The 27,794-nt window shown below is 48.4% G+C and overlaps 1 protein-coding gene across 1 annotated transcript in view; it reads left to right on the top strand.

The window, feature by feature from the left end:
- The window catches only part of Ptprn2 (protein tyrosine phosphatase receptor type N2), a 719,135-nt gene that overhangs the window by 680,418 nt on the left and 10,923 nt on the right, over positions 1-27,794 (top strand). Inside the window, exons 18-21 of the mRNA XM_028880925.2 lie at positions 7,638-7,757; positions 8,571-8,737; positions 13,608-13,661; positions 16,041-16,105. Coding sequence (XP_028736758.1) covers positions 7,638-7,757; positions 8,571-8,737; positions 13,608-13,661; positions 16,041-16,105 — 406 coding nt within the window. The remainder of the gene's footprint in view (positions 1-7,637; positions 7,758-8,570; positions 8,738-13,607; positions 13,662-16,040; positions 16,106-27,794) is intronic.

The raw sequence follows: 27,794 nt of genomic DNA on the forward strand, positions 1-27,794 counted from the left end.
GTCGATGGTGTCTCAGCGGCTGATTGCCATTCAGACTCATCCCAATGGAGCTATGCCTCCAGGACAGACCTGTGTGCATGAGCTTTGTCCTCATCCAGCCTGGTCTGGAGCTGAGCTTTGGATACAGTTACTTACAGGGCATGATTCCAGGAAGGCTCACGTCCCTTGGGGCCCTTTAGCTCCAGACACTCATGGCAAAGCAGTCATGGTTACCCATCCCTGTCTACTCTTGGCTGTTGGTGAGGAGAGGGACCCTCTGATTCCACCAGCATGGTGTGGAGATCGGGGAGGCGAGCACAGGAACTACACAGGGCAGAGTGACTCACCGAAAAGTACATTTTCTGAGGAACACGGACAGAAATGAGAACAGTTCAGTGGGAAAACGTATCTTCCCAGGACGTCGAATTTCGAGTGTTTCATCTCCTGGATTTTGGATGCACACATTCACAACTTTTAAAAGTGAAAAAAGCTAAACAACAACAACAAAACTCTCTACAGACTTCCTAATCTAAATCTGGGCTTTGTCTAGATGTGTCCATGATCATGGTTGGTAGCCTTGCAGTGAGAAACAGCACATTCATTTCCTGTGCCATGCAAACCTTCAAATTAGGCTGAGTTTGTTTTTAACATGTATTTATGGATCACAGCTTGTCTTCTTTTTTTTTCTGGTGTGATTATATATATATATATATATATATATATATATATATATATATATATATATATCCATGCCCTGGCAAGATCAATTTAAGGGAGAAAAGATTTATTTGGCTAACTTCCAGACTGCAGTCATCAGAGCAGGAAGTCACAGTGAGGAAGACTTAAGAGAACTGGTCACATTACATCTACAGTCAGGAGTGAAGAGCAGTGAACACACACAGGTGTGCTGGCGCTCAGCTCCCAAACTGTGAAGTGGCACCTCCACATTCAGGGTAGGTCTTCCCACTTCGAGTAACTCAATTAAGAAAATTCCTCACAGATGTGCCCACAAACCAATCTGATCTGGACAGCACCTCGTTGAGAGCCTTGCCCTTCCCAGCTGATTTTACAGTGTGTCAAGGCGACAATCTAAACTAACGAACACACGCTGGAAATGCCCTGGCTGGTTCATGTGTAGTACCCATTCCTTTTCACTCTCCTTTGCCTCCTACTCCCTCCTCCTCTTCCTCTTCTCCTTCCCTTCCTCCCCCTCTTCCTCCCTGACCTCTTTTTTCCCTTTCTCTCCCTCTCCTCCTTGCATTTCAAACCTGGCCAGGTCCCAGTTTCAGAAAAAAAAAAAAAAAGAGGGGGGGCGAGGAGGAAGGTAAAGGAGAGGGTGGCACCCATCAGAGGCCCTTCTTTCTCTCTAAGGAGACCCCACATGTATTCACTTGGAACTGGGCTGCAGGCTGGAGACTCAGGATTCCAAGCGGCCCCCGGGGAAGCTTCACGCATGTGTAAACAGCTGGCAATAAATCCACCTAAAATGGTTGCACACGTCTGAATCGAAGGAACTTGAGTTTGTGAACTTCTGTGGTACAAGGACCCCCCCCCCCCACACACACACACAGTGATATGTGGTCACCCTAAGCCACAGGAAATCTGCTTGACAAGCAAGCAGGCTGTCACATCTGTCCAAGAGAACTCTTGGGTGGTTTCCAGTAAAGTACAAGATTCCTTGTTTTCGTGCTTTCTCTTTTCCTTGGACAAAACATTACCAGGAGAAGCAAGTACAGGCAGAGGACTCACTCCCCGTGAGCCGTCAGACTGCACCCCTGTGGCTGGCGGTCACAGGGTCTGCTCATTAGCTATAGAAAAATCCCTTCTGTTTGCAACTTTGGATCGATGTTTCCGCTGTTTCCCCAGTTCAGATCACCTTCATGTATCAGCTCTAAGTGGGTAGAAACCACACTGATGTGTATTTGTTAACTGAGAAGATGTCAGGGATGGCACGGAGGCTCACTGGACGAGGGTGCTTGCTGCCAAGCCTGGCAACCTGAGTTCAGTCTCGGGGAACTCACATGGTCGAAGATGAGAACTGACTTCCACACAAGTGGCTATGGCATTTGCATACGCACGCACGCACGCACGCACATACAAACACAGGTCACATAAATAAATTTAATAAAAAAGTTTAAGATTATTTCAGAGCCGGATGTGGTGGCACATACCTATAATTCCAGTACTCAAGAGACAGGCAGGAGGCTTATGACTTTTAGGCTAGCCTGAGACTGAGAGAATACATGCGGGGTCTCCATGAGTGGGATATCACAGACAAGCTGTCTCCCTCTTTGATCTACTTAGTACTCAGCCTCAGGAGTCGTCAGTGTTCTTGGGCTTCTCATCATCATTCACTCAGCATCTCCTTACTGGGCTCAGCCAGTGAGGAGTGATTCATGACAGACATGAATTGCACAGTCATGATTGGGAAGTGCTTGATTTTTTTTTTTTTTCTGGAAAAAAAAAGCTGTCTTCCGGTGCAAACAGCTCCAGCATGCATGCAAATATACTTATCTTTAAAAAAAATCAAAAACTAGTTTTCTGTGCATCCAAGCAGGCCCGGGAGCACTCCCAAAGCCCCTTGATAGTGATGCCTTTAAATTACCTCTTTTTCTGTTTTTTAAAGTGGAGTGCTTACTGGAGGCAAATCTCTGCTGTCAGTATTTGACGTTTTTTAAAAAAGATTTATTTATTTTATTTTATATGCATGACTGTTTGCCTGCATGTATATGTGTGTGCTATGTGCATGTCAAGTGCCCGCGGAGGCCAGCAGATGCCCTGAAACAGAGTTGCAGATGGTTGTGTGGGTGTTTGGTACTGAATCTGGGTCCTCTGCAGGAGCAGCAAGTGCTCTTAACCACTGAGCCATCTCTCCACTCCCACAGTGGTCCTTTAAAAAAACTGCATTGTTTTTAATTAAGCATGGACTGTCCTAAGGTTGAAATGACAATGAGACCAGGATCTCATCTGTAAGGAGATGACAACCTGGAGAAAGGTGTGAGGATGGGTAACTCCACGGCAGGAGGACAGTGTCCATCACAAGCAATCTGGGTAGAGGGAGTCATTTTTTGCGCAAGGGACCAGGGATACTGTCTAGAGAAAAGGCTTAATTCTTCCTTTACTTGAATCTCACGGGGCTTTGGCAGAGTGGTTTTTTTTTGTTTTGTTGTATCTCTTCGGTTGTACGTAGTTAAGGCACACACAGTGTTTTCATTGACTACTGAAATGAGATGAATAGACGCGTCCATCTATTCAGTTCCCATTTTGAGTTAGGAATGCCCCGGGACCCCTCTCATCAGGGCCCAGAGCACAGTATAGAATTATGGGCTTTCAGCACCCTATCTACAGAACTTACTCATTATAGCTGAAGGTTCACACCCGGTGACCAACATCCCTTCACAGGCATGCACACACTGGACTCCAGAACAGTGCTGCGGATACTCTTGAGTTTGACTCTTGAGCATCACGTGTGAGTGGGATTGTGGGAACTTGTGCTTCTCCGCCAGGCCTGTTTCACTTAGCAGGATGTCCTCCCCCATGCTGCCATGTTTTCGTGGCTGATAGTGTCCCATGGTGCTGGGTCTACGAGTTTTCTTTAGTCGCTCACTATGAGTGGCTGCCATTCCATGTCTTGGCCATTGTAAACTGAATATAGATTTTCCAACCTGCTTATCTCATCTCCTTTGGATCTGTGCCCAGAGTCAGGAGGGCTTGGTTTTAGGGTATACCATTTTTATATTTTGAGGAATTCATGCCCTGATTTTCGTAAGAGCTCTCCCACTTCATGCCCCACTCCCAACACACACAGCTGTGTAGCCCTCTTCTGTTTCCCATCAATGCTCACAGTCTCATTTGTTCAATGACAGCCATCAAATGGAGTTAGGCAACATCTTCTGGTAGTGTGTGCCTGTGCCTGTGCGTGTACGTGTGCCTGTGCGTGTGTGTGTGTGTGCGCGTGTGCATGCACCTGTGTGTAGGGGAGTGCATGTGCACACATAGCAACTTGAGGTCAACACCAAGAGCCTTCCTCTGTTTATTTATCCTCATCTTATTTTTTTGAGACAGGGTCGTTCCTTGAATCTGGAGCTTGCCAGTTCAGCTAAGCCAGCTAGTCAGTGAGTTCCAGGGACGCCCCTGCCCCTGCCCTCCCGACAGTGGGTTTATAGACATGCATCCCCATGCCCAGCTCGTATGTGAGTACTGGAAATAAACCCAGATCCTCACGTCTGCCCAGCAGGCACTTTCCTGAGCTGTCTAATCGGCTCTCCTTGTGGTTCTGATGCACATCAGCCTGACAATCTGTGATGTTAAGCACCTTTCCTTACCTGATGGCTTTTGCACATCTTCTTAGAGAAGATGTCTGTTCAGACCCTTTGCCCATTTTCAGTTGGGTTGGTTTTCATTTGCTAGTTAAATGTGTAATAATTTAAAATGGCTTTGAGGAGACCCAGTATTTATTTTAATCTGCTTTAGTTGACTAAATGAAATCTGAACAGGACTGACATTTTCCAGCATTTGTGGATCATTTTGATGGGGGGGGGCATACCCATGGGTGCACTCACTCGCTTGTACTCCTATGACAACGTGGCACAAACTGGTTGGATTAAAATACCTAAAACACTCTCCCACAGTTCTAGAGGCCAGAACTGGTCTAGATACCCAGAATATCAGGTATCAAAACACGGACAGGGCTGTGATCTCCAAGGATGGGGAGAATCCTGCATATAACTCCATGTGGCTCCTGGCATCCTTTGACTTGTAGTGTATTCATCCAGTCCCACTCATCTTCCCGTGGCCGTCTGTATCGCTACACCTGCTGCTCCCTTTCTGTAGGGATGCTGTCCTGGGGAATTAGGGAGGGCTCTCCTCTGGCAGGATTTCAACAGGGTTTTGGGTACAAGGGATCAAGACTCTAATGTGACTTTTGGGAAAGACACAGTTCAATCAATGATGTTTTAATAGAGTTTTAAATCAAAATGGGTTTTCATGTCAGCAAATGTATTCAGTTGGCTAAGTAACAGCCAAAGAATGCATTTAATGTTGACTAGATAAATGGTCTAAATTACTTACTTTGACTCTTTCTGTTTGTTGCTGAGCAAGCATAAAGAAGATCCCTCTGCAAAGCAGCCGGACTAAGTGTCATTGGGAGTTTCTGGTCCATGTCACCTCTAGGTGGACCAGGACTGTGGCCTCACAAGACTGGCATCAGGTTTAATGGGTTTTACTCCTACCCAGTTCCACTGGATGACATTTGTCTATGGCATAGAAAGAAGTCATAAGGGGAGACTCCGTGCCCCTGATACCCAGACATGCAGGACAGTAGAGCTCAAATCATCCTGTGCCTTCAAGGCAGGTTACAAGGGGAGACACTGTGCATCTGGGACAAGTGCACAGAGATGGGGCACCTCAAACTCTCTCCCTGGACCCTGGACCACAGCCCACAGCCTACAGCCTAAAGTCTATACCTGGGACCCATCCGAGCAGATTTGCTTCCATCTACAGGTGGAGGTCCTGCTCACTGCCTGGGATTTGTAATACACTGTGACTCTGCAAGCAGAGGGATTCATGGGTGGGAGTGCAAACATCTGACTTCACCAAAACACCATCCCTACCTGTGTTGGGAATTCCCTGCCACATTTAAAGTCTCCACCCAAATGCCTCATGTTAGTGTGTTAGATAGATGAGAAGAAGGCCATAAATATTATATTCTCTGGTGCTCAAACAAAAGTGCCAGAAACATGAGAAATTATATTGATTTATGGTTCAGAGAAACCTGCCAAGATGAAGAAATATGGAGAAACTGACATTGACTTGGTTGAAATCTTACAGCACTCCATATCCCCACCCAAAATCTGAATTAAAATCGTTTACCATATTCTAGGGTTACACCTGGCAGACAATGTTGATGAAGACCAAGACTGGAGGTAGGCTGTGAGGGTCCAGGTTTCCTGCCTAGGAGGGGACACAAGGAAATGTCATCAGACCCACAAGCAGCTTGTGAAACCAGTGCCCAGTCAGGCTACAATCTATCTGATTTAGTAAATTCCCTCTTTGCCTTTATACACACTGACCTAAAAAGAAATATTATCCCTCAGGGTGCCTTTGAGATTGTTTGTTTAAATTAAGTTTCATTTGGATTTAATCTTAACCAAATCTTCAGAGAGCCAGGCAGGCACCCTGGAAGGAAGCGCTGTGTGTGTGAACCAATCAGAGCACCCGTGGAACCTGGAGGACCCCTCTGCAAATGAAGGGCTTGGTAACATTGCACACGGGCAGCGCAGGCAGAGTGCTAGAAGATGGTTTATGGTCTAGATCATTGTATTTTTATTACACTCATAAAATCTGTGTTTCTCCTCATTTTCGTAATGGCTTCAATGAGCGCCTCCACTTTCCAAAGGCACAGTAAATCGTTCTGTGATGGGAGCCCTGATTTTGGCGGAGCAGGTTGGAAAGCTTACAGTGTGAAACACGCTTAGAATTTTCATCTTACCGGACTGGCACCAAGGCAAAAAAAGCGGTGTGTGGGCTCAAGTGTGATTCATACTTATTTGCGGGCTTTTTCGTAAATACTTCAGGAGGTGTCCATTAAATTCCAATATAAATGATACACAGTGAGACGCCTTCAGAGTATTGACTGTTTCGGTCCCACGGGAATATAAATCAATATGGAAGGAGAAAACACTGCACACACGTCTGACTTCTAAGATGGAATTTAATGGAGTAATTTAATAACATGAATGGCGATGAGAAAGCATTTTCTGTGTGAGATTCGTGTGTTCCTTAAATAACAAGACCTTAATCGGATTTTTACATCTGCATCTAAAAGAAGTGAGCGCTCTCTTGGATACCAATTTTACACCTAACACGGTTGCTTGTACATATTTCTGTGACGTTAGCTCAGAGCATGACAGGGAAGTCAGAGTCCTCTCACTCGGAGCGTACTGTCCTGTGCTGACCAAAGTCTGTGCCAGCCATGCCTGGGTGACAATCTTGTTAATCTCCGCAACATTCAACACAGAGGTTTGCATCTCGAACTGATGGCTTCTGTTTGCAAAGTGGTGACCCAGGGGCTTCCTCGAATGACAAGCAAGCGTTTGTGTGTTTGTTGTGGCTTAGATCAATTCTATGTGGCTCCTGTCAATTATTAACTAAGGCTTGGATCCCTGTCATCGGAATGGTGTCACAGTGTTTGGGAGCAGGCTCTGTCATGCTCTTCCTAAGAACCCACTTCTCATAGGCGGGCGGCTCCCCGGGAGTCGTGCGACAGCCGCCATTTGTCTACTCACAAAACGGCGTCCAGTCTGAGCCAGCTTTGTGTTGTGTTCTAGAAAGTCTCTTGTAGACCAAACGTTGCTGGGCATGGTGGCACAGGCCTTTAATCCCAGCACTCAGGAGGCAAAGGCAGATGGATCTCTGTCAGTTCAAGGCCAGCCAGGGCCACATAGTGAGACTGTTTGTTGGAGGGTGAAACCCACTGAGTTTGTTGTTTGTTTGTTTGTTTGTTTTTAATATCTCATTGAGTCTGTAGAACTCGGGGCTACTGTGTGCAGAGGTGTGAAGCAGCTGCCGGGTGCAGAATCCAAGGAGAGAGACACGAGGTCCCCGAGAGTGGGATAATTGTCCCTAAGGGTGGTAACAGCAAGTTCTGTCATCCGCAGATGGTGTGGGAGAGCGGCTGCGCAGTCATTGTCATGCTGACACCCCTCTCGGAGAACGGCGTCCGGCAGTGCCACCACTACTGGCCTGAGGAAGGCTCCAACCTCTACCACGTCTACGAGGTACCGGGACGGGGCGCCCACTCCGGGGCCTGGGCAAGAGCACGAATTTCTAGTCCTCATCAACAGCCAGCTGCTCTGTGGGGCTAGGACAGCCCGGGGGAAGGCATTAGCACATTTGACTTCAGAGGGGTCCAGGTGTTGTACAGCCGATAGAGACCCAATGCCCAACACGGCTGCGTAGTTAGGGATAAACTCAGGAGTGGATGTCGGCGTCCCTTATCACAGCTGTATCATTCCAAAGGCTGGTGGGAAGGGAAAAATGCCTATCATGCAGAGGTGGCCCAGGTCCAAATAATAAGCATCCCAAGCAAGGTCCATTCTCACAGAGAACACTGCCCATGTCTGAGTGGCTGGCAGTTTTTCCTGCCTGAGCCATGGGGTCTATAGTATTTGACCTTTTCGTAAGGGGCGGATTTCTCTCGCTGGGTTCCCTACACATACTACAGTGAAGGCCATAACTGCGGTGTTCAAGCTAGGACTCAAATGCCTTGTTTGGTTGTTTGTACATCAAAATTAGATGCAAATGGATCACATGGGGGGGGGACAAGTTAGAGGCTTGACAGGAGCGGTAATAGCATATGGCCAGCAGGCAATAGTTTTAACTTGGGGAGAGATGGGGCCCTCCCCTCAGTGTCCGCTGAGTCTTGTGCTCCCTTGATCTATACCAGTTAAAACTGAGAATGGAGAGGAGAGCTTGGGGCAAAGCAGATGTCACCTGTCTGTCTCCTCAGCCTGTTCCCCCACGTCCCCAAACACACCACTGTGTTCATGGAAGTCTTGGGCTCACATGCTTTGCCTTCCTGTCCCCACCAGGTCAATCTGGTCTCTGAGCACATCTGGTGCCAGGACTTCCTGGTGAGGAGCTTTTACCTGAAGAACCTGCAGACCAATGAGACACGCACGGTGACCCAGTTCCACTTCCTGAGTTGGTATGACCAGGGAGTCCCTTCCTCCACGAGGTCACTCCTGGACTTCCGCAGGTAAAACGAAGAGCGTGCTGGCAAACGGGTGCTATGGAGTTTGCGGACAGGCCAAGGGCTTGTGGGTGGGGCCAGCTCTCCGGGTTTTTGCCATGCCAGCTGCAGTGCAACAACTGGGCAGGAAGAGAGAGGGAGAGGGCAAAGGGTGTAGCCAGTGCCTGCGGTCAGTATGAGTTGTTTTCCATCACTAGTGGTGTTGGATGTGAGGGGGCAGGCATCGTAGAACTCTGGAAGTGTGGTCATAATTTGATAAGATTCTGCAACCCACCCGAGATTTATATTCCATGAAGCTTTGGTAATAAAGTCAGGTTTCTAATTTGGCTACTCATCTGCCAGCCAGGCTACGGAAATCTCATCAGGCAAAGGCCAGATTATAGAATGGGCAATCTTGACTTAAAAGCCTAAAAATATAGTTAGCCCATGAATGTGTTTATATGTTGAACGCAGTTTTGAAACCGACAGTCTTTTTGAATGCGCCTTATTTCGTCATTTGTTGCTCTAGTCAGCCAGCCAAAGGGGGGGAAAAACAACTGTCTCATTTCAAAATGTCCTTTTTGAGCTGTTGAGATGAATGCTAGACTTTCTTACAGGAAGATACTGACACTGTGAAACAAAGCCAAATGTGAGGTAGGCGTGCTGTTTGCACATCACACTGGTGGCAGGTTAGTGCCACCCAAAGTGGTAAGCGTGCACAGCTGTCTATCCGTGTCAGCGCCAAGTCCCGTACTCCACAAGGAGCTAACCGGAAGCCCACCCACCCACCCAAGTTCTCAGACGGGGAACTAGAGAGCTAGGGCCCAGTGTTCTACAGAATGTGTCAGATGATAAGACCAACAGTTCTAACTGCAGGAAGGCTGGAAAGGAGAGCACTGAGAAGAAAATGGTCCTAGGACTGACCTGTGCACCTGAATGTGTATGTTACAAATGCTTAAGCTCTTTATGATACCACTTTTAAAAAAAATGGGGGAAACACTGTTTCCCTACGTAGCCCCTGTCTGTTCTGGAACTATGTAAGCGAGGTTGGACTCGAACTCACAGAGATCTGCCTGCCTCTGCCTTCCAAGTGCTGGGAATAAAACCTCTTTACCTGAATCATTCTTTGGAAAGAAATTACATGAAAGAGTTTAAGGAAAGACGGGGATTTGGTATCAAGGCCAGTGGCTCCAACCCAGCTGTTACCCGCCTCCCATAGGTGCATTCAGAAATCTAGGAGCATCCTAAATCAGCCACTGTCCACAACTCCTTCCCTCCTGCCCCAATTTCCTAGCCACTGGACCCCTTCCAGTGCACACAGAATCTTAAGACACACATAGAACCTCTTGCTCATGACTGGCAAAGCGGATGCAGCTATGTGGATGGCTGCCCATCTCACTACCCGTCTCCACGCTCATCCACGGGGTTTGCACATATATGTGTATGGGTCCGTGTCTGTATTCATATATGGAATGGAACATACCCATATCCAGCCCTCGGGGTTCAGGACACATCCTGGAGAAATCAGGATCCCCAGGTCTCTCCAGCTCCAGAACCTATCTAAGCAGACATGGTCCAAGGTTTATTTGCATTATAAAGAAAACAAGACTCTCAGCCCAGTGTTGAAGGCTTCAGTTAAGGTAGATAGTATTAACTGAAGTCAGTTTGAGCGGTCAGGACCCAGTAGCCCAGCTGAGGACCCTTTCACACCACCCTGGGTAATTGGCACAAATGACCACACTCCCCGGGGTACCCTGGCTTAGAAATGAATTGCCAGGCCAGCAGCCGGAGGGATAGGAGGAAGCCACCTTTTCGACCCCACCTTGTTCAGGGGAGGGTTTCTAGTGCTGTAACAATGGCCTAGCATTCTCAGCAGGCTGGGGGTGTGTGTCAGGTACCCAGGATGTGTAATTAACTGTTTCTGGAGCCCAGGGGGCACACATTTACACTTTAAAGAGAAACTGCTAAGAGATAATTAGAGTCACATGTGAGGGCTTGGCTCTACAAACCTCTCTTCTCTCCTGCCTCCTCTCTCTCTCTCTCTCTTCCTCTCTCTCCTCCTCCCCCTCCCTCCCTCCCTCCTCCCCCTCTGCACTTCTTGCTGTGTTCCATGCATCCACTAACGCTGCTCACTGTCAAACCGACAAACCCTTACTTTGCCAGCTACTTAGCGGTGGCCAGTGTCATTTTTGTGATGTTGCAGCTAGTAATATGAGCCCAGTTGCATAGTCACAAAAGTGATCATTGGAAACTGTGACTGCTGCAGGGACACGGGCCCCTCTCTGAGCCTCTAACGACCCGACTTTGCTTGCTGTCCGTTTGCATGGCGACTCCTTCTCACTCAGTGACCAAGGGTTGGTTTGTATTGCTAACGGTTCCTTCTCTGGGAAATCCTCCTGCCAAAGTCCATGTAGTGTCCATTTCCGCTCAGTGTTGGAGACCTCGCTTACTGATGACCTGTCTAAGACCTAAGTGAGACAACCGTGTATTGCTCATCTTCATGAATAACCAGCACCCGCATCTCAGGTCCTCGGATGAACACATTGGCTCCATGTGTGACTTTTTTTTTTTATTTTGCTTTTCTATTTGTGGTATTTCACACTGTAATAACCCATGATTCTTTGTTAATAAAGTTCTAAGCTACACTGCCACAAGTATTTCCACCATGTCTCCTACCTGGCCCCAGGGTTGCATGTAAATATGGCACAGGGCGGGTCTGGTGTGGGTAGGAAAATTACAGTGGAATCTCTCACAGGCCTCCTGAGGCAACCAATCTGAAGAAAACATACCTTAAGCATCCCGTAGAGGAAGATGGGGCCACGGGAGTGGAGATCTGAGTGGCAGCCACTTAACCTGGGTCACACTCTTACCTAGAGAGATAGATTATGGGTGGGTTTTTTGCCAAAGTGGGTGCTGAGCAGTTAACGGTGCTCTGCCTTACAGATTCCTTGTGGTGTTTCTTCATGTGCATCTTCTATGCTTAGCCCCATCAGAAGAGCAGCGCAGACTAAACCTGATGACTGGCCGCCTTGTGGGCATGGAGACAGGCACCTCCCCAACCCACAGTAGCCAAGCATCCAGTGTGACCCCGGGGTCATTCCTGTTAGCAGGGAAACTCTGCATAAAGAGAAAGAGCTTTGAGAAGAAAGCCCCCAGTGGGCCTGGCCCCTGGGTTTGCAGGGCTTGTGCCTGCCGGGCTAGGGTTCCGTTGCAGCCACACCTCAGCCCTGTGCACAGGTTCTACCCAGCCAGCAGCCTCATGCTCTGGTGTTAATACTCGTGTGTCAGAGCTGGAACCCCGCGGGGAACAGGACTTCAGCAGGAGAGGCTTACTGGGTCTGCTTTCTAATATGGTTATTCTCCAAGGACCAAGCCTTTGGGGGTCACCCTGGTAGGGGGGCACGTTGCTCAGGGAGTTTGCTTCTAATCTCTGACCTCCTCCAGGCCCCACAGTGCACCTCACACCCCTCAGGAGGGCCAGGAGAGAGCTCACTCGTTTCACCCTCATGGTTCTGAGTGCTGCTCCCCCTCTTCGGAGCCTCTGTGGGTGGTCCCGAGGCTCTAAGATGCTGCAGGTTTTTACAGATTAGAAAGCAGCCACAGATCAAGTGCCCGCTGAACAGAGCTTTGAACATGACCTGTCTGTAGGGGGCCACATCTTATCCAGGCTCTGCATCTGCCCTTCAATTCCCATTTTTGCTGGTCCCATTGTGGGGGAGGGGGGATTTAGACTTCTATCAGAAGTACCTAAGTCTAGTAACACTGCAGTGGAAGTCGAAAAAGGAAGAAAAAAAAAAAAAGAAAGAAAAGCCTTCTGCTATCGGCTGCCTGACAGTAAATTATCTACTCAGTGCACAGGCCTTAGGGCACAGGCTGCTGCCCCCTCCACCAGGCCTCTCTGCTTGGAAGCCCGCAGCCACACCTGATTGATTTCCGCTCTCCACTCTCCGTCACAGTGCTTTGGAGGCAAAGAAACGTGACATATTCCCATCTCTGGTTCAAGGGGAAACATTTTTTTCTGTGTTGTCATTTTTTCCCCCCTGTCCTTAATTTGAGTCTCATTGGAGGAGGTCACACAGCACGTTCTAGAACACACCCTCATCACACTTTTTCCCCCTTCCAGCAAACTCAGAACCTGTCTTTACTTTCCTTAATATTTTACAGACAACTTTAATGTGCCTTGAAAACTTGTTTAGTTGTTTCACTGAATTAAAAATAAATAAATCTTGGAGCCTGTACTATGAATTGAAACCAGCCCTCTGGTTGAGATATGGTTTGGTTAACAATACCTTGAATATCTCATGGCTAGTGCTTATATCTGCCAATCTAAACCGGTACAGTGAAGTTATTTTTAAAAAATACTTTGATTTAGAAAAATAGAAAAGACTGTCCTGAGCTCCCTGGAGTGTTCTCCATGATTTACATACCCTATCTCAAGCTAACAGAGCATGCTGTTTTTAGATGTAATGATGTTATATTCAGTGTGATGAACAGACTATGAGAAATTTTGAGCATATGATACAAAACTCAGAGTTTCCCAACAGGAGTCCAGTCACCAGAGCCACACCTAGGGACACATCAGGGGGGAGGAAGGGAGCCTGAGGTGGTGAGGCCAGAACCCTGGCTCCTGTACCTGTGGCCCAAGCCTGGAGTTCGCACTTGCAAGGGAAAAAAAGTATTCACTATGGATGTGTAAGATGTGCTTTTAAAGCCCCTTTACCAAGTTGCCATTGAAAGGGAAAAAGTCATCAAATTAGATATGTAAATTCTCACCTCTATGTCCAAACAGGCTATTGCAAAAATTACTTAGATGTCTGGACTCTGTCTGGGGCTTGTTTGTGGTTCAGATGACAGCATCTCAGCTTGACACTATAACTTTGATCTCTTTTTATTTCAGAAAAGTAAACAAGTGCTACCGAGGCCGCTCTTGTCCAATAATTGTTCATTGCAGGCAAGTATAACTTTAAACATGGACTGTTTTGCTGTTTCAAAATATAACATACAGTTACAGTGTGGGCCGAGCTTTATGACTGCCTGGTGAATGAATATAGCTGTCTCTCTAAGGGCAGCCACAGGAATAAACTTAATTTGCCATTCTGTTTGGCTATAGGAAGCTGTGGGTCTTTGCCACTGCACACGGACTAAATAGTGCCATGGTCTGTCTCCTCTTCCTAATGCCCACATACACCTGCCTTATTTTTTTCTTAAACTCTCATGGTGCCACAAAACCTTGAGGACCCAGGTTTAAACATGTGCTTATCCCAGTCACAAGGTGAAAAATGCCTGGAGATACACTGGGAACAGTCTGTAAAGACAGGGATTAGCCACCACCACTCTGCTCTCGGTGGTGAACCTTTGCAAAACTTCAGTGAGAATTCAGAGCACATTCAGACCAGTGGTTCTGTCTCTGCTGGACTCCATACTCAACTGTCCACGGTGAAGAAGTCACACTCTGTTTTTCTAGAACTGTCTCATAGAACATTCCTTTCTGCCTGGAATGAAAAGAAGATCTGACCCTAAAGGTCAAGCGTCAAATGTGTGTGAGTGTGTGTGAGTGTGTGTGTGTGTGTGTGTGTGTGTGCATACACATGTGTGCATGTGTCTATGTCTGTGCAAATGTTTCTGCCTTTTCAGAGAGTTAAAAACAGCCTGTGGTTTTGTGTCTCATAATGCAGAACAAAGCGTCTTTCACCCATAAATGAACTGAGAAAAGTTATAGTTTCTTGGAAGATTTTTATAAGATTTCTTGAAGTGTCCTGAAACTGTACCACGTACAGAGTGGGCCACACTGGGTCCAAGGGTGTCACCAGCAGTCCCTTGTCCCCGATTGCCGATGCAAACTACAGTCCAGTGTGCAGTGTTCCTCCTGCCAGCCCGGCCTGTCTACAGCATTTGGGGAAGCTATGAAAGCAGAGGCAGGACTGTCCACCTGAAAGAACTGCCTGGGGCCGCCCGGCACCCCTGGAGCCGGTGCCCGAAGTCCTCAGGGGATGCTTCCCTTAAAGTCGCAGCAGATTTGCTAGAAATCTACACGTGAAGCATTCTTCCTTTAGGAGATGCCAGGGGTGTGAGAACAAACCCCCACTTGATGAAAAAGCATGTTAAAAACTCACACGACACAGTAGCAGCATCTACATGGGGGAGGAGATGGTCTCACGTGGTCCTAGTGAGAGGTGGCTTTGGGCCACCGTTCACCCAGAAAAGGAATGCTTTCCGTTTTTCGTACTTGCTACTGTAGAGACACAATCGAGAACATTTTCACAGCTCTGGCCTTGGCGGCCAGCATCCTGGTTATTGTAGCTGGTGGACTGGAGGAGACAGGAAGGGAGGGTGCTTGTTGAAGAAGGTGGTCAAATAATTAAGGGACACTTCTCCTGGGGGAGGATGCCTGGAAAAGGACAGGAGCAGAGCGAGTGCCCTACATCTGGCCGCCTAGCCTGGTCCCAGGATGCTGCCAGGGACAGCAGAAGGCAAAGGCCCTCCAACTCTGACACCAGCAAGCCTCTATTCATTCCTTTTCCTTCCCTGACAAAGTTGACCACATCTCTGGGTAAAGGGTGGGTGGGGAGAAGCAGCATTCTGAGAGGAATATTTCCAGAGAAAGGAGAGTACCCCAAGAGTGAGGCCCCTCCTGGCCCCCCCCCCGTGTGTGTGTGTGTGTGTGTGTGTGTGTGTGTGTGTGTGTGTATGTATGTGTGTATATATATGTGTATAGTGTATGTGTGTATGTATGTGTGTGTATGTGATGTATGTGTGTGTATGTGTGGTGTGTGTGTGTGTATGTGTGGTGTGTGTGTGTGTGTGGTGTGTGTGTATGTGTGGTGTGTGTGTGTGTATGTGTATATATATATGTGTATAGTGTATGTGTGTATGTATGTGTGTGTGTATGTGTGGTGTGTGTGTGTGTGGTGTGTGTGTGTGTGGTGTGTGTATGTGTATATGTGTGTGTATGTATGTGTGTGTGTATGTATGTGTGTGTGTATGTGGTGTGTGTGTGTATGTATGTGTGTGTATGTGTATGTGTGTGTGTGTATGTGTATATGTGTGGTATGTGTGTATGTGTGGTGTGTGTGTATGTGTGTGTATGTGTGTATGTATGTATGTGTGTGTGTATGTGTGCTGTGTTTATGTGTGGTGTGTGTATGTATGTGTGTGTATGTGTGTGTGTGTGTGTGTGTGTGTGTGTCTCCTTTGCCCTCCCTCTCTCTAACTCACTGGTTCCCTTCCTCTCCCAGCCCCCTTGAGAATGGGGAAGGACTTGGCAGCTGGCTTTGCCGAGCCTGCTCACTCAGGGTGGGCAGCCTTTCACTCTCTCTCCTTCTGTTGACAGTGACGGCGCGGGCAGGAGTGGAACCTACGTCCTGATTGACATGGTTCTCAATAAGATGGCCAAAGGTGAGAGACGGGATGGTGTTGCTATAGCAACACGGGGGAGCGCTATTCACAGGAGGCTTGGAAAACATTAGCCTATTGTTGTCCCTTTCCTGAGTCAAGTCCTGTTGGAGTTGAGGCTGTCTGCAGCAAGTGTGTTTGTGTGCGAGGTTCGCCCTTTGTTTTTGGTGGAATCGGCACACATATTAGGTCTACAATGAGGGTCTGTCCCATGCAGCTTGATGCCAGTATGAGGAGGGGCAGAGGGCAACCGTGGACCTTCAAATCCTGCCGCAGGTCAGAGCATCCTTGGGGTACTTTGTGTGACCTTCTGTTACTGTTAACTGGTTTTGCAAGATGTGATTCAGTCAGATTCCTGATTCCTTCACCTAAAAACAGGCTCTAATACCATCAGCATGCAGACTTGGTTAAGAAGTGTGTGTGTGTGTGCGTGTGCGTGTGCGTGCGCGTGAGTGTGTGTGTGCGTGTGTTGGGCCTGAACCCAGCCTCACACGAACTAGGTAAGTATACTGCTTTCGAGCCACACCCCGGCCCCACACAAGCCCTCTAGCACCCTCCTTAAGACTTAAAATGGGTTGTGGGCGTGGGATGTGGGCCCAGTACAAGACATAGAGCCCGTCCCTCAGGAGGACCTCAGGCATTCCTGTGCTGGGTTTTGAGCAGTGCAACCCGCTACCTTGGCCCAGATAAGACTTTTTATAGCTATAATGACCAAGCACTCGTCCTTGGTCTGTGTAGGAAAAGAAGCCAGGGATAAAGCTTAAAGAGAGGGCTCCATCACCCCAGAGGATCTGCATCCTTAAACCCCAGGCAAAGCTGCTGGGAAGGCCCAGTGCCCTCCTGCCTGCCTTCACCTTGTCCCTCCTGACTGGTTCACCTCATGGGCCCCGGAAGCACAGAGCTGGGTGGCACTTTACAGTCTCCCAGCTGTGAGTACAGGAGCATACCATGCTGCCCTGGAGTCGGGCACCTTCCACACACCATGCTCCATCCTGTGCCTGGCCGCCATGACAGATCCTGATGGTAGAGACAGGCTCCTGTGCATTCCAGAAGAATGCTAGCATTCCTGACTTGGTTTCCCCTGGCAAGAAAAAAAAGGAAAGGTGGGGAAGGGAAGAGAGACGGAGGGAAGAGGGAGTAAGGGAGGAGGGAGGAGGGAAAGGGGAAAGAGGGAGGAGGGGAAAGAGGGAGGAGGGAAGGAAAAAAGAGCAGAAGAAAAGAAACCAGAGGAGGGGGAGAACGGCCTGTCCTTACACCCAAACAGACATGAAGTGATAAAGCAGTGGTCCAAGGTTCACACAGAGGCCTGAAGCACCCAGAGAGTGACCTGGACTTGTAGCCAGGGACTTTGGGCTAGAGCCAAGCACTTCAGCTATGCTGAGGCTCCAGGGTCCTCCGCTGGCTCTGGGGCGATGGCTCTGTTCTCTGGTTTAAGCCCAGCACCCCTGCTTAGTGCATGTGGCAAGGCCCAGGGATCAAAGCCCACGCGGGTGCACATGCTCTGTCACGGCCTTTAGTAATGTTGTCCGGCGGGGCACAGCACAACCTAACATTTTTCTAAAACCTTCTCATCCATTAATGCTGCTCTGGCTGATTTTCAACCTCTTTTTCTTAGCAAATACAGTTATCGGTGCTGGCAGCAATCAGTGGAACTCATACTTCTTCCCTGATTGCCTCTACTTGCTCTCATGAACATAATATTTTCCTTTTGTTACACCAAAATTCCTCAGAGTAGCAGATTATTCTAGCTAGATGTTTTCTTTCATGGCTATTTTTGCAAACACTCTGCTATAAAAAGCTCCTTGGCAAACATTCATTTCACGTGAAAAGACACCAAACAGTGCAGGGTGAGGGCTAAAGGTACCAGCCAGGGTTGGGCCCTAGTGGAGGCCACTGGGTTGGTGTGATCTGGCATGGGTCTTCAGTAACTCCGTTCACTCACTTCCTAGAGAAATAACTGAGGCCAGTCAGTCGGTTGGGCCCAGGGGGTGGGCTAACTGTCTTCCATCAACCCAGGCCTCCCATTCGCCAGCTCCACTCTACCATGTAATGTCAGATTCCATTTAAAGTGTGGGCTTGGTGCTCACAATACAAGCCCATCCATGTGGAACTGGTCAGGCCTAGCAGGCTCCCTGCTCTCTGGGATCCATCACCCTCTTTCCAATCCTGACCTGCTCCCCTTCCCCAGGGGGGCTGCAGTGTGAAATCCTCTGACCTGGGGCCCAGCTGGGGTCTCAAGAGAGATCAAAGGGCAGGCAGCCCCTCACAGACTGAGGTGGGCCTTTCCCAGGCCACCACCCCAAGAGGCCGCTGGGGTTTTGTCCTGGGCGGCTGGGGTGCCTTTGTCTGGCCTGAGAAGCTGGAGGCCCATGTTGCTGACCCAGTGTTCATCAAATGTTCAGAAGCCCAAAGACCTGGACATGCGGCCTTTCTTCCCGGTTCCCTTTCTTAAAAGAAATGAATTGCAGAAACAGCAAAGAAAGCCTTTGCAAAGCTGGTCTGTGCAGCCACGCTGTCCTCAGAGTCCTTCGCCCTGTGCGCCCAGCTGCAGCCAGCAGCAGCTCTCATTCACACAGCCTTTCAGGGATTAAGGCCCTCAGGCCTAACACAAGGGCTGGAAGAATGGAGCTGGAATAATTTAAGTTCTTTCTGCGCTGTCTGGTTTGTTAGCAAGTAGACAATGATGCGCTTGGAAATCAAAGTAAATGGACCCCGCTCTGGAACGGGCGAGCTGCACGTAGGTAGGAGGGTTTGGAGATTGCATTTGTATACATTTGTATATTGTCACAGTGAATGCGTCTTCTACTCTGCAGAGATGCATGGCCTCTCCTACTGAAGGGTTTGGTCCTCACCTGGCCAGGTGTGCACTCCTAGCCCTGTTGCTTTCTAAGTTCCTGCCCGAGCAACCCCTTACCCAGGGCTTCTTCCTGTTTCTTTCTGATGTTTGAAGGTGTGGGGAGTGGCCCAAGCTTCCATGCCTGAGTCACCACAGCAGCAGGATCCCTCAGACAGGGCCGGCACAGAAACAGGGCACGAGACTACAAGGTTTCTGCAGCATTCCTAGGAGGAGTTTGGGAGAGGGGAGGGTCTCTTGGCCTCCCATGAGGCACACATCTGCTTTGAATAGAGGCTGGCAGCTTGGTCTCCCTGTGCTGTACCCCTGTGGCCCCAGTACATGCACAGAGCGGGGCAGGTGCTTCTGGTTTGTCAGCTACAGGGTAGGAGCCGACCCTTCCAGTGTGGATCTCTGACTTTCATCCCCTGCACCAGTTCATACTAGAATAGACTCAGGCGAGTTCACACTCGGGGCTGCTGTGCTGTGAGATCCCACAGTCAGAGTGGGTGTGAATACTAGGTGTGCAGCCCCAGACTCCTCCTCCTCAACAACCCAACCTGGTCCTCCGCCCACCCCCAGGGATGTGCATTCTGTGACTGGACTGGGTACCTCATGTCTAGGGAAGCTGGACTGGTACTCATCCTTCTGCACCTGGCTGACTTCCCTCAGCACAGTGTCTTCAAGTTCACCCTCTCTGTCACTTACCTGGTCGTCCCAGGACTCATTATAATCAGTTGAGGAGACCATGTTTGGCTCATCTGTTGACACTGGTCCGTTTCCAACTTTGAGCTGCTCCCTGGATTGCACAATCTGCTGGAATCCCTGTTTGGTACTGTCTTGAGTATACCTCTAGGGATGGGCTGGCTGGGTCAGGTGCCCGATCCATACTGTACTACCATGGCTGTGCTATCCTGCACCCCCACAGTGGTGCATGGGGTTCCCTTCTGCCCACATGTACTGTGCTCTATCACTTTGCTGGGTTCTAATTTTTTCAATGTATTTACTTTAAATTTTTAATATATATATGTTATATATATATTAAAATTTTATATATATACATAATGGTGAGCAGATTCTCCCTCACTTCCCGCCTTCTTTCCTGTCCCCTCCCCCTCACGTTAGTCCCTTCTGTTCCCCTAGATGCTTTACCTCTACTTCCATGTGATACATGTGTGATTTCACATGTGTGTGAAACCAGGGAACCACAATGAAAGAACACAAAGTCGTCTTCTGAGCCTGGCTTCCTTCACTTCGTACCATCTCCAGTTACATCCATTTTCCTGCAAACAACAAAACTTCTTTCTTCATTAAGGCTCAAAAAGTGCCATTGTGAATACTGCATTAATGGTCTTTGTCCGTTCCTCTACTGGTGGACACCCGGGTTGGTCCTGTAGCTGAGCTAGTCCGAATTCTGCTGCAGTGAACACACACTGGTGTGCAAGTATCTCAGTGTTGACCTGGAGCCCTTTGTACACGTATTGAGGGGTGCTAGCTTATCATATGGAAGACTTACTGCTATTTTGGAGAAACCTCCGTGCTGATGTGCACAGGGCTGACTGTTTGCATTCTCATGCAGTGCCTGTGAATGTGGGTCCCCTGTGCGCCCAGCTGCTGGCCAGCATTTGTACTTACTTTCTCAATGACTCTCATTCTGTCTGTTCCTTTTCTATTTGGGGTATTAGCCCTACTGGTGTGTGTGAAGCCATCTCGTTGTGGGTTTGGCCTGTCCCCCCCCCACCACCACCAAGTAGTGGCATTCAGCAACTCACAGGGTAACTCGCCACTCATGTATCATGTTGGAGGACATGGTGGTTCAGTCCTTTGCCTGTCTGTGACTTAGAGTTGCTTGTTTTTTTATATTCTGAGTATTAATCGGTATCAGATGTGTGACTGGCACTTTATAGTTTCCCACTTAGTAGTTTTCCTCTCACTGTCTTAGTGGTGGTCTTCGCTGAATAGAACTATTTGATGTTGTCCGAGTTATCTTTTTAAATGTCCCCCCCCCAAATCTTTGTTGGTGTTGTTGCTGTGTGTTTAGCATCAGACCCAAGGTCACCCAGAGTCCTCATTTTGCTATAAGAGAAGTTAACTTCAACACCAGGCCTGAGCAGACGGAGGTCTGCCTTGAGAGCTTAGAGTAATCACAACCTAAAGAAAGTCCCCAAGGGTGGTGGGCAGCACAGGCTTATACAACACAGCACTGTCTCCTGCAGGCAGAGACAGAACATGTTCCTCAAGTAATGACACTTTGGCTCCTTGAATGTCTTTAAAGGTGGCACCCCTCCAGAGTGACACTGTTCAGTATGTAACCACATAGACCCACAAGAGCTTGAAAACATGGCTGGTGAGATGACTCAGTGGGTAAGGGCTCCTGTCACTGACGAGCTGAGTCTGATCCCCAAGGCCCGCAGGATGGAAGGAGAAACGGCCCCTCCTCTCTCCAGGCCCAGCCCCTGCCCTGTAATAGCTGCTGGGCTAGCCTCCCCACCCCATTCCACTTCTCCAGATCCATGGAGTCTAAGAGTAGCGTCAGGCAGAAGACCTCACGTGCCTGCCTTGCCTGGGAGGCCCTTCCAACCATCATCACGGCCTCCAACTCTGGGGCCTCCCTGGCTCTTTCAGTGTCTCTTTAAGGTTTATTTTTATTTTTGTGTGAGTATTTTACCAGCATGTGTGTAAGTGCACCCTGTGTGTGCCCGATATGCGCAGGGGCCAGACGAGGGCATCAGACCCCCCCCCCCCCGAATGGAAGTGACAGGTGGTCGTGAGCCACCGTGTGGGTGCTGGGAATCAAAGACAGGTCCTTTGCAAGAGCAGCAAGAGCTCCTAACCACTGAGTCACCTCTCCAGCCCCACACAGGACCTTTTCATGTGTTCTGGGGCGCGGGTGTAACTTCCCTCCCCCTCACTTCATGGAGCTCATTGTCACTCACAGTCACTTGGTTATAATCACAACAACATGCATGCTCTCAGAGGACACAAGCTGAAAACATGGAGGTGCCGTGCCGATGGGTCCAGAGGGAGCACAGTGTCACCACATCAGCCAACACAGCATCCACACACCGACAGCATCCACACACCGAGTTTGCCATGTCGGTGGCTGGCTACCGTTTGCGGTCGCCAGGTGATGGGACGTGCTGAGAAGAGCTGTCACAGAGCCCAGGGAAGACCCACAGACCATTTTTTCACAGCGCTGGAGAGGATCTGACGACTTCGTTGTAAGCTGACAGAGTGGGTCTTGAGAACTTTGATGACTTTCCCAAAGGCCTCCAACTAGCCAAGGTCAGCTGCAGAGACCTGCTCCTCCTGAAAAGAGGCCGGAGCCTACCAGGGAAGATCTGTAGAAGTATGGCCTTTGATGTGTGTCAGGGAGAGAAGGGAAGGTCAGTGGGGTCTGCCCTGGGCTTTAATGAGCCCAGTGGAGGAAGAAGGGCCTAGGACAATAGTGGCTGGAAACAAATCGGTTTCACTCTTGCAGCCTGGAATCACAGGAGGGAAGACAGCCTATGTGGGTGTTCACAGAGCCAGGACTGGTGGCTGCGGGGACAAGAGAGCTGGAAGGCATAAGAGCTGGGGTAGAGGCAGATCAGACTTGCCATGGAGGCTACAGGCGTAGCCAGCATCAGCCCGTATAGCATCAGAGAGGCTGGCACAAAGGGAAGGCTGTGCCCATGTCCAGCTCATCTGTGGACGAATCTGGTTTGGACAGGTGGATGGGGCAGGTTGCAAGGAAACAGGAATGCTTCACATACCAGCAGGAAGAGAAAGGCACAGGTGGTCACAGCCTGTCTTCAAAGTAGAGATGGCTTGTAGATGTAACCAACCGTCTTATTAAATAAGAAACACAGAAACAATGTAAAAGAGAAAGCCAAGAGGTCAGAGCTCAGAGCTAAAATCTCACCCTTCCTCCTGCGGTGGTCCCAGCTTCCCAAAAGAAGCTATTTCCCTGTGTGTAAGTCGTTTCATAGTCATTCTGCCTTCTCATTGGTTGTAAACCCAAACACGTGACTGCCTCGTCACTGTCTGTATGTACAGCCCCCCAGGTCTTAAAGGCATATGTCTCCAATGCTGGCTGTATCCCTGAACACACAGAGATCTATGGGATTAAAGGTGTGTGCCACCACCGCCACGCTCTTTCTATGGCTCTAATAGCTCTGACCCCCGGGCAACTTTATTTATTAACATAGAATCAAAATCACATTTCAGTACAATTAGAATACCACCACAATGGCTTGCTTGCCTCGCAGCTCAAAACATTTCAGACCGAAAAAGCCGGAAGTGAGGGTCAAGATGAAAGGGGCCCCAGCTCTCCTCTGCAGTGGTCAGGCAGTCATGTCCTGTGTGGGTCAGGCACTCTGTGGGTCCCCTGCTGTCTGTGTGCTCTCTCAACATTTCCTCCGAGCTCCTAGTGTACCAGAGGTGGTGACCAGGCATTGGGGTGGCATCACGACTGCCTGGAACCCATACCTTGAAAGCTGAGAGCCAGACATATTCCAGGCCAGACAGCAAAAGGGTACATGGCGGTCCCCTCACAGCCTTTAGGATAGACAAAGAAAATGCTTATCTACTGGGAAGGGCTGAGACTACCACATCCACATTGACACTACACCTATTGTCCTGCACAAGGAGCCACATTCTTGTGGGATGGTGTATTGCCACTGAACAGCAGGAATTCCTGGCTGTGCCTCGCCTTGGCCAGAGAAGAGTGGCTCACACTTCATCAGCCCCTCCCACGCTGCACCACCAAAGGGTTCCCTTCCAGAGGTCCAAACCCCTTACTCCAAGCAGGGCCATTCCCTTTCAGCTGCGTCTCACCTCAGAACATAGGTTGGTCTGTTATTTAGTCCAAATTTGTGGTTTCCTCTCCCCTACAGTGATCCCAGGAGACTTTGTCCTCAGCCCCATGGGCTTCCAGGTGCCCATACCTCACACCAACGTCCTCTTCCTGCACCAGGGTGACATCCTTGTAGGGAGCAATTCTAGGCCCTCCGTGCTTGATGACAATGTCCTTAATTATTGGGCAGTGGCAGCTGGCTCGCAGTGTGAGTAGGGTTTCAGACCACTGTCAAGAAAGGGCCATCCTAGGGAGTCAGAGCGGCTCTGTCCCTGGGCTGCCGTTAGGGTCACGCCATCACTTTGTGATCCTTCCTTGAGTTCCCTCCACATTACAGAATCACATGGGAGAATCCTGAGCAGTCATGATCTGTGGAGTGTGGTCAGAGGCTCCAGACGCAGTTGGAACCCTGCTAGGTATTTCACACGGCTCCCGGTTCTGCAATGGCACAGGGTAGAAACTGCAACAGTTGCTCTCGGAGCTCTAGATTGTATTGCACTTTATTGACAAGATCCAGAAACGTTTCATTTTCTCCAGACCAGGGGTTTGGAATTTGTTCAAAAGGAAAAGGCAGAATGTCCATGTATTCTGTCCAGATATTTTTGGTTTTTCAAATGAATATAGAGAAAAGTTGTCTCCTTAGAGCCTCAGAAATTTTGCAAAATGGAGACTATAAGTTATCTAGGTCAGAAAGAAACATTCTTTGGCTTGTATTTTTTGGTAGGTCCTCAATTAGAATGAGTCATAAAATGTATGAAGTGAAAACTGCCCATCACAGAGGCCAGGAGAGAGGGAAAGGTAGTATCAGGTGTGGAATGGCTGTGCACATGGGCACACATGCAAGCAGGGGTACATATGAAATGCAGAGTGTGAGGTTGACATACACATGAGCATGCGTGCATGTGTGCATGAGAGGATTATATATGCGATGTGGGCTCATGAGGTGACTGCACATGGGCATGCATGCACATAATGGTGAATATGGAATGTGGAGGCATGGGTAACTATGTAAGTGACACACACACATGCATGTAGTATGTAGCTGGTGTCAATAGGCAGCCCAGACGCAAGAAGAGCAGACACTCTTAATACATCCACCGTATCTCTGGACCTCATGGTTTTGAGCCAAACCCGTGCTGCTGGATGTGAAGGGGGTCTAGTTATGTCCTGCATCCACCAGCTCCATGATGGAACGATCTGATTCAGCTCTTCCAACTGAGAGCTTACCGCCGAGAGAACACATCTAGATGGACCATGTGAGGAGCTCTGCCACCTCCTGGAATGTAGACGTTTTCCTTCTTTGTGCCTTTTAGTATCATAGCAGTCACTTCATTCCTTCAAAATGTATTTAACATTATACAGACTGAGCAGGGTATATTTAGGAATATATATATATATGTGTGTGTATATTGACATATATATGTATATATATACATATATGCATGTGATTTTTTTTTTAAGCCTTGAAGTTGAAAGAGAGCAAGGAGGGGAGGGGTGTATGGGAAGGTTGGGATGGAGTACAGGGAAAGGAAAGCTATTGTAACTATATTGTAATATCAAAAAAATTAATGAATTTATTTAGGAAAGTCATTGTCTCAGTTCCTTCTAAGAATAGCATCAAAATTGCTTAAGATTTATTTTAGTTTTACTTTATGTGTATGAGTGTTTTGCCTGCATACATGCCTGTGTACCACATGTGTGCAGTACCATCGGAGTCCAGAACTCCCTGTGTCAGATCCCCTAGGATCCAAAGTTACAGGAAGTTATTAGAGGTCGTATCGGTTCTAGGAATCGAACCCAGGTCCTCTAGAAGAACAGCTAGAACTCTTAACCACTGAGCCATCTCTCCTGCCCCCAGTGGAAATATTTTATTCCAGCAAAAAGTCCTTTCTCTCCTGGACACTTGATACATGATGTCTTTTTCATTTTAAGGAGAAAAGAATATACTGCATCTTAGCAGTGCGCAGAGCCTTGTGGGTAAGAACATGTGCAGGGGAACCCATCCATGCTTATTGAGTTACCCTGTGAAGCATGCTGCTGGGGCATGTGAGGAATGACTGCAGGAGCCCTCCTCACTCTGGTCACTTGGAATGAGACGAGCTAATGACATTAGCTGAGCCACATGGCTCTAGCCTCCAATAACCAAACTCAAAGAGGATCAAAGCAAATCTTATAAAGACACACCAGGGGCATTTTTGCTCAGCTTGCTTTAACTTCAAATTGATTCTTTCATTGTAAAAAATAGTTTTAATACTTTAATACTAATGTTCTTTTAATGTTTATTGTCTAGTGGGTGATATTTTTATCTAAACCTAAAAAAAACAAAACTATGCTGTCTTAAAAGGTACTTAGCTCATATGTAAACTTCTCAACCAATGGCTCCTCTGTGATTAGGAAAGTAAGAGTGGTTGGTGTTCATGGAGTAATGCCTCAGTGGCACCCCAGTGACCATTAAGGGACTAAGCCATCATACATGGCCTGTGCTAGTCAGGCTTTCTGGTCAACCAGCAGCAGGAAAGAGGATGGACTTTTCCAGGGTAGAGTAGAAAGGGAATCCAAGAAGGAAACCTACCTATACATGTGAGTCAAGACAAAGGTCCACCAGAGCCCACAGCCCAGCCTGCTTCCACTTCTGTTAAAAATCCCTGAAGTCAACAGTTCCAATAAAACCCCATCAATTCCAAGAAAGTGAATTCAGTCTATATCTAGTGTCACACATCCCCATGCTTTTGTACAAAAATTGACTAGACCTTCTTGGGGACTCCATTATGTTCCCCATCTGGGGCTAAAGCTCATAGGTCCTCCCTGAGGACCCCACTGTGTCCCTGTCCATTGTTGCAGCTCACATCTCCTTCCATTTGGACTTCATTGTCATGCATTGGAATTCTCCAAGTGTTCAATGCCTTTGAACTTGAGCACCATAGTCAAAGGTCTGCTTCCCTGCACCATAACACGCCAGCTCCTTCCCAATGTCACCAAAGGGTTTTATTGTTTGTTTTGCAGGAGAAAGTTCCATTATAAACACACTAGAGTGAGAGCTTCCTCGTGGTGGAGATTTAAGCAAATCCCCTTGCTGAATATAAGGTGTTGTGCACGAGGGTCCACCACTGCACCGTCCACCTTCTCACCCAGCAATTATGCATGGATGTGGACATGACTGTCACTGGAGTCCCACTGGTGCTCAAGAGGCCATGGACGGGAGACTTGGCCTGCTCTGAACTCTTCCTAGCACCTGCCCCTCCCTCAACAAAGATACTGCTCAGAGTCCTACTAAAGTGTATCTATATACTTCAAATTACTAACTACTCCTAATTCTGGCATTCCAGAATTCCTCAGTCAATCGCATCAGACCATTGATCTCACTTAATAAATCCATTATTTGCTAACTTTAGTGCTCTGAACTTTCCCAGCATTCACTGACTCTCTTGCACTGTTCAGTTTTGGTTGGCTTCAGGCTGAGTAGAGTTCTGAGACATCTAGGTGCCATTTGGTATTTTAAGTGCTTTGTCTAGGGGTGGGCTCACGTGTCTTCCCATCCCCTCTATTCAGAACTTGTAGTCCAAAACGACATCCTAGAGTAACCAAAGCATTTCACCAAGAATGGCGTGTCATCAGCAGTGACGATCCCCGTGAATTACGAATTACTGTCCATGAAGGATAGCCACTTCACCCAGATGACACTTTGCCTGGCTCTGGGAGGTCCCTACATCCTAGCCAGACTTCTGCGAGGAGGTGTTCCTGAAGCATCAGGCAGCATTAAAGGTCTCTATCCTGGTTTATCATACGATAGCCCTTCAGGACTAGGCGGCTAGCAGGGGTTGCTTCATTCTGAGTTTAAAAGGACAGGTTCAGGGAGGCCGTTTGTAAGCCCATGTCCCAGGTGAATTCTTCATCACACCAAGGAAGGATCAAGAAGCAGATGGTTCATGCTGACCCCAAGCCTCCCAACTTCAAGGCTACTGGGCCAGAAGCTGAGGGGTCACTGTGAGAGCTAACCCATCACCCTTCACCTGAAGCCAGAG

This window comes from Peromyscus leucopus, chromosome 14 (genome assembly GCF_004664715.2).
Source record: "Peromyscus leucopus breed LL Stock chromosome 14, UCI_PerLeu_2.1, whole genome shotgun sequence".
In the NCBI taxonomy this organism is placed as follows: Eukaryota; Metazoa; Chordata; class Mammalia; order Rodentia; family Cricetidae; genus Peromyscus; species Peromyscus leucopus.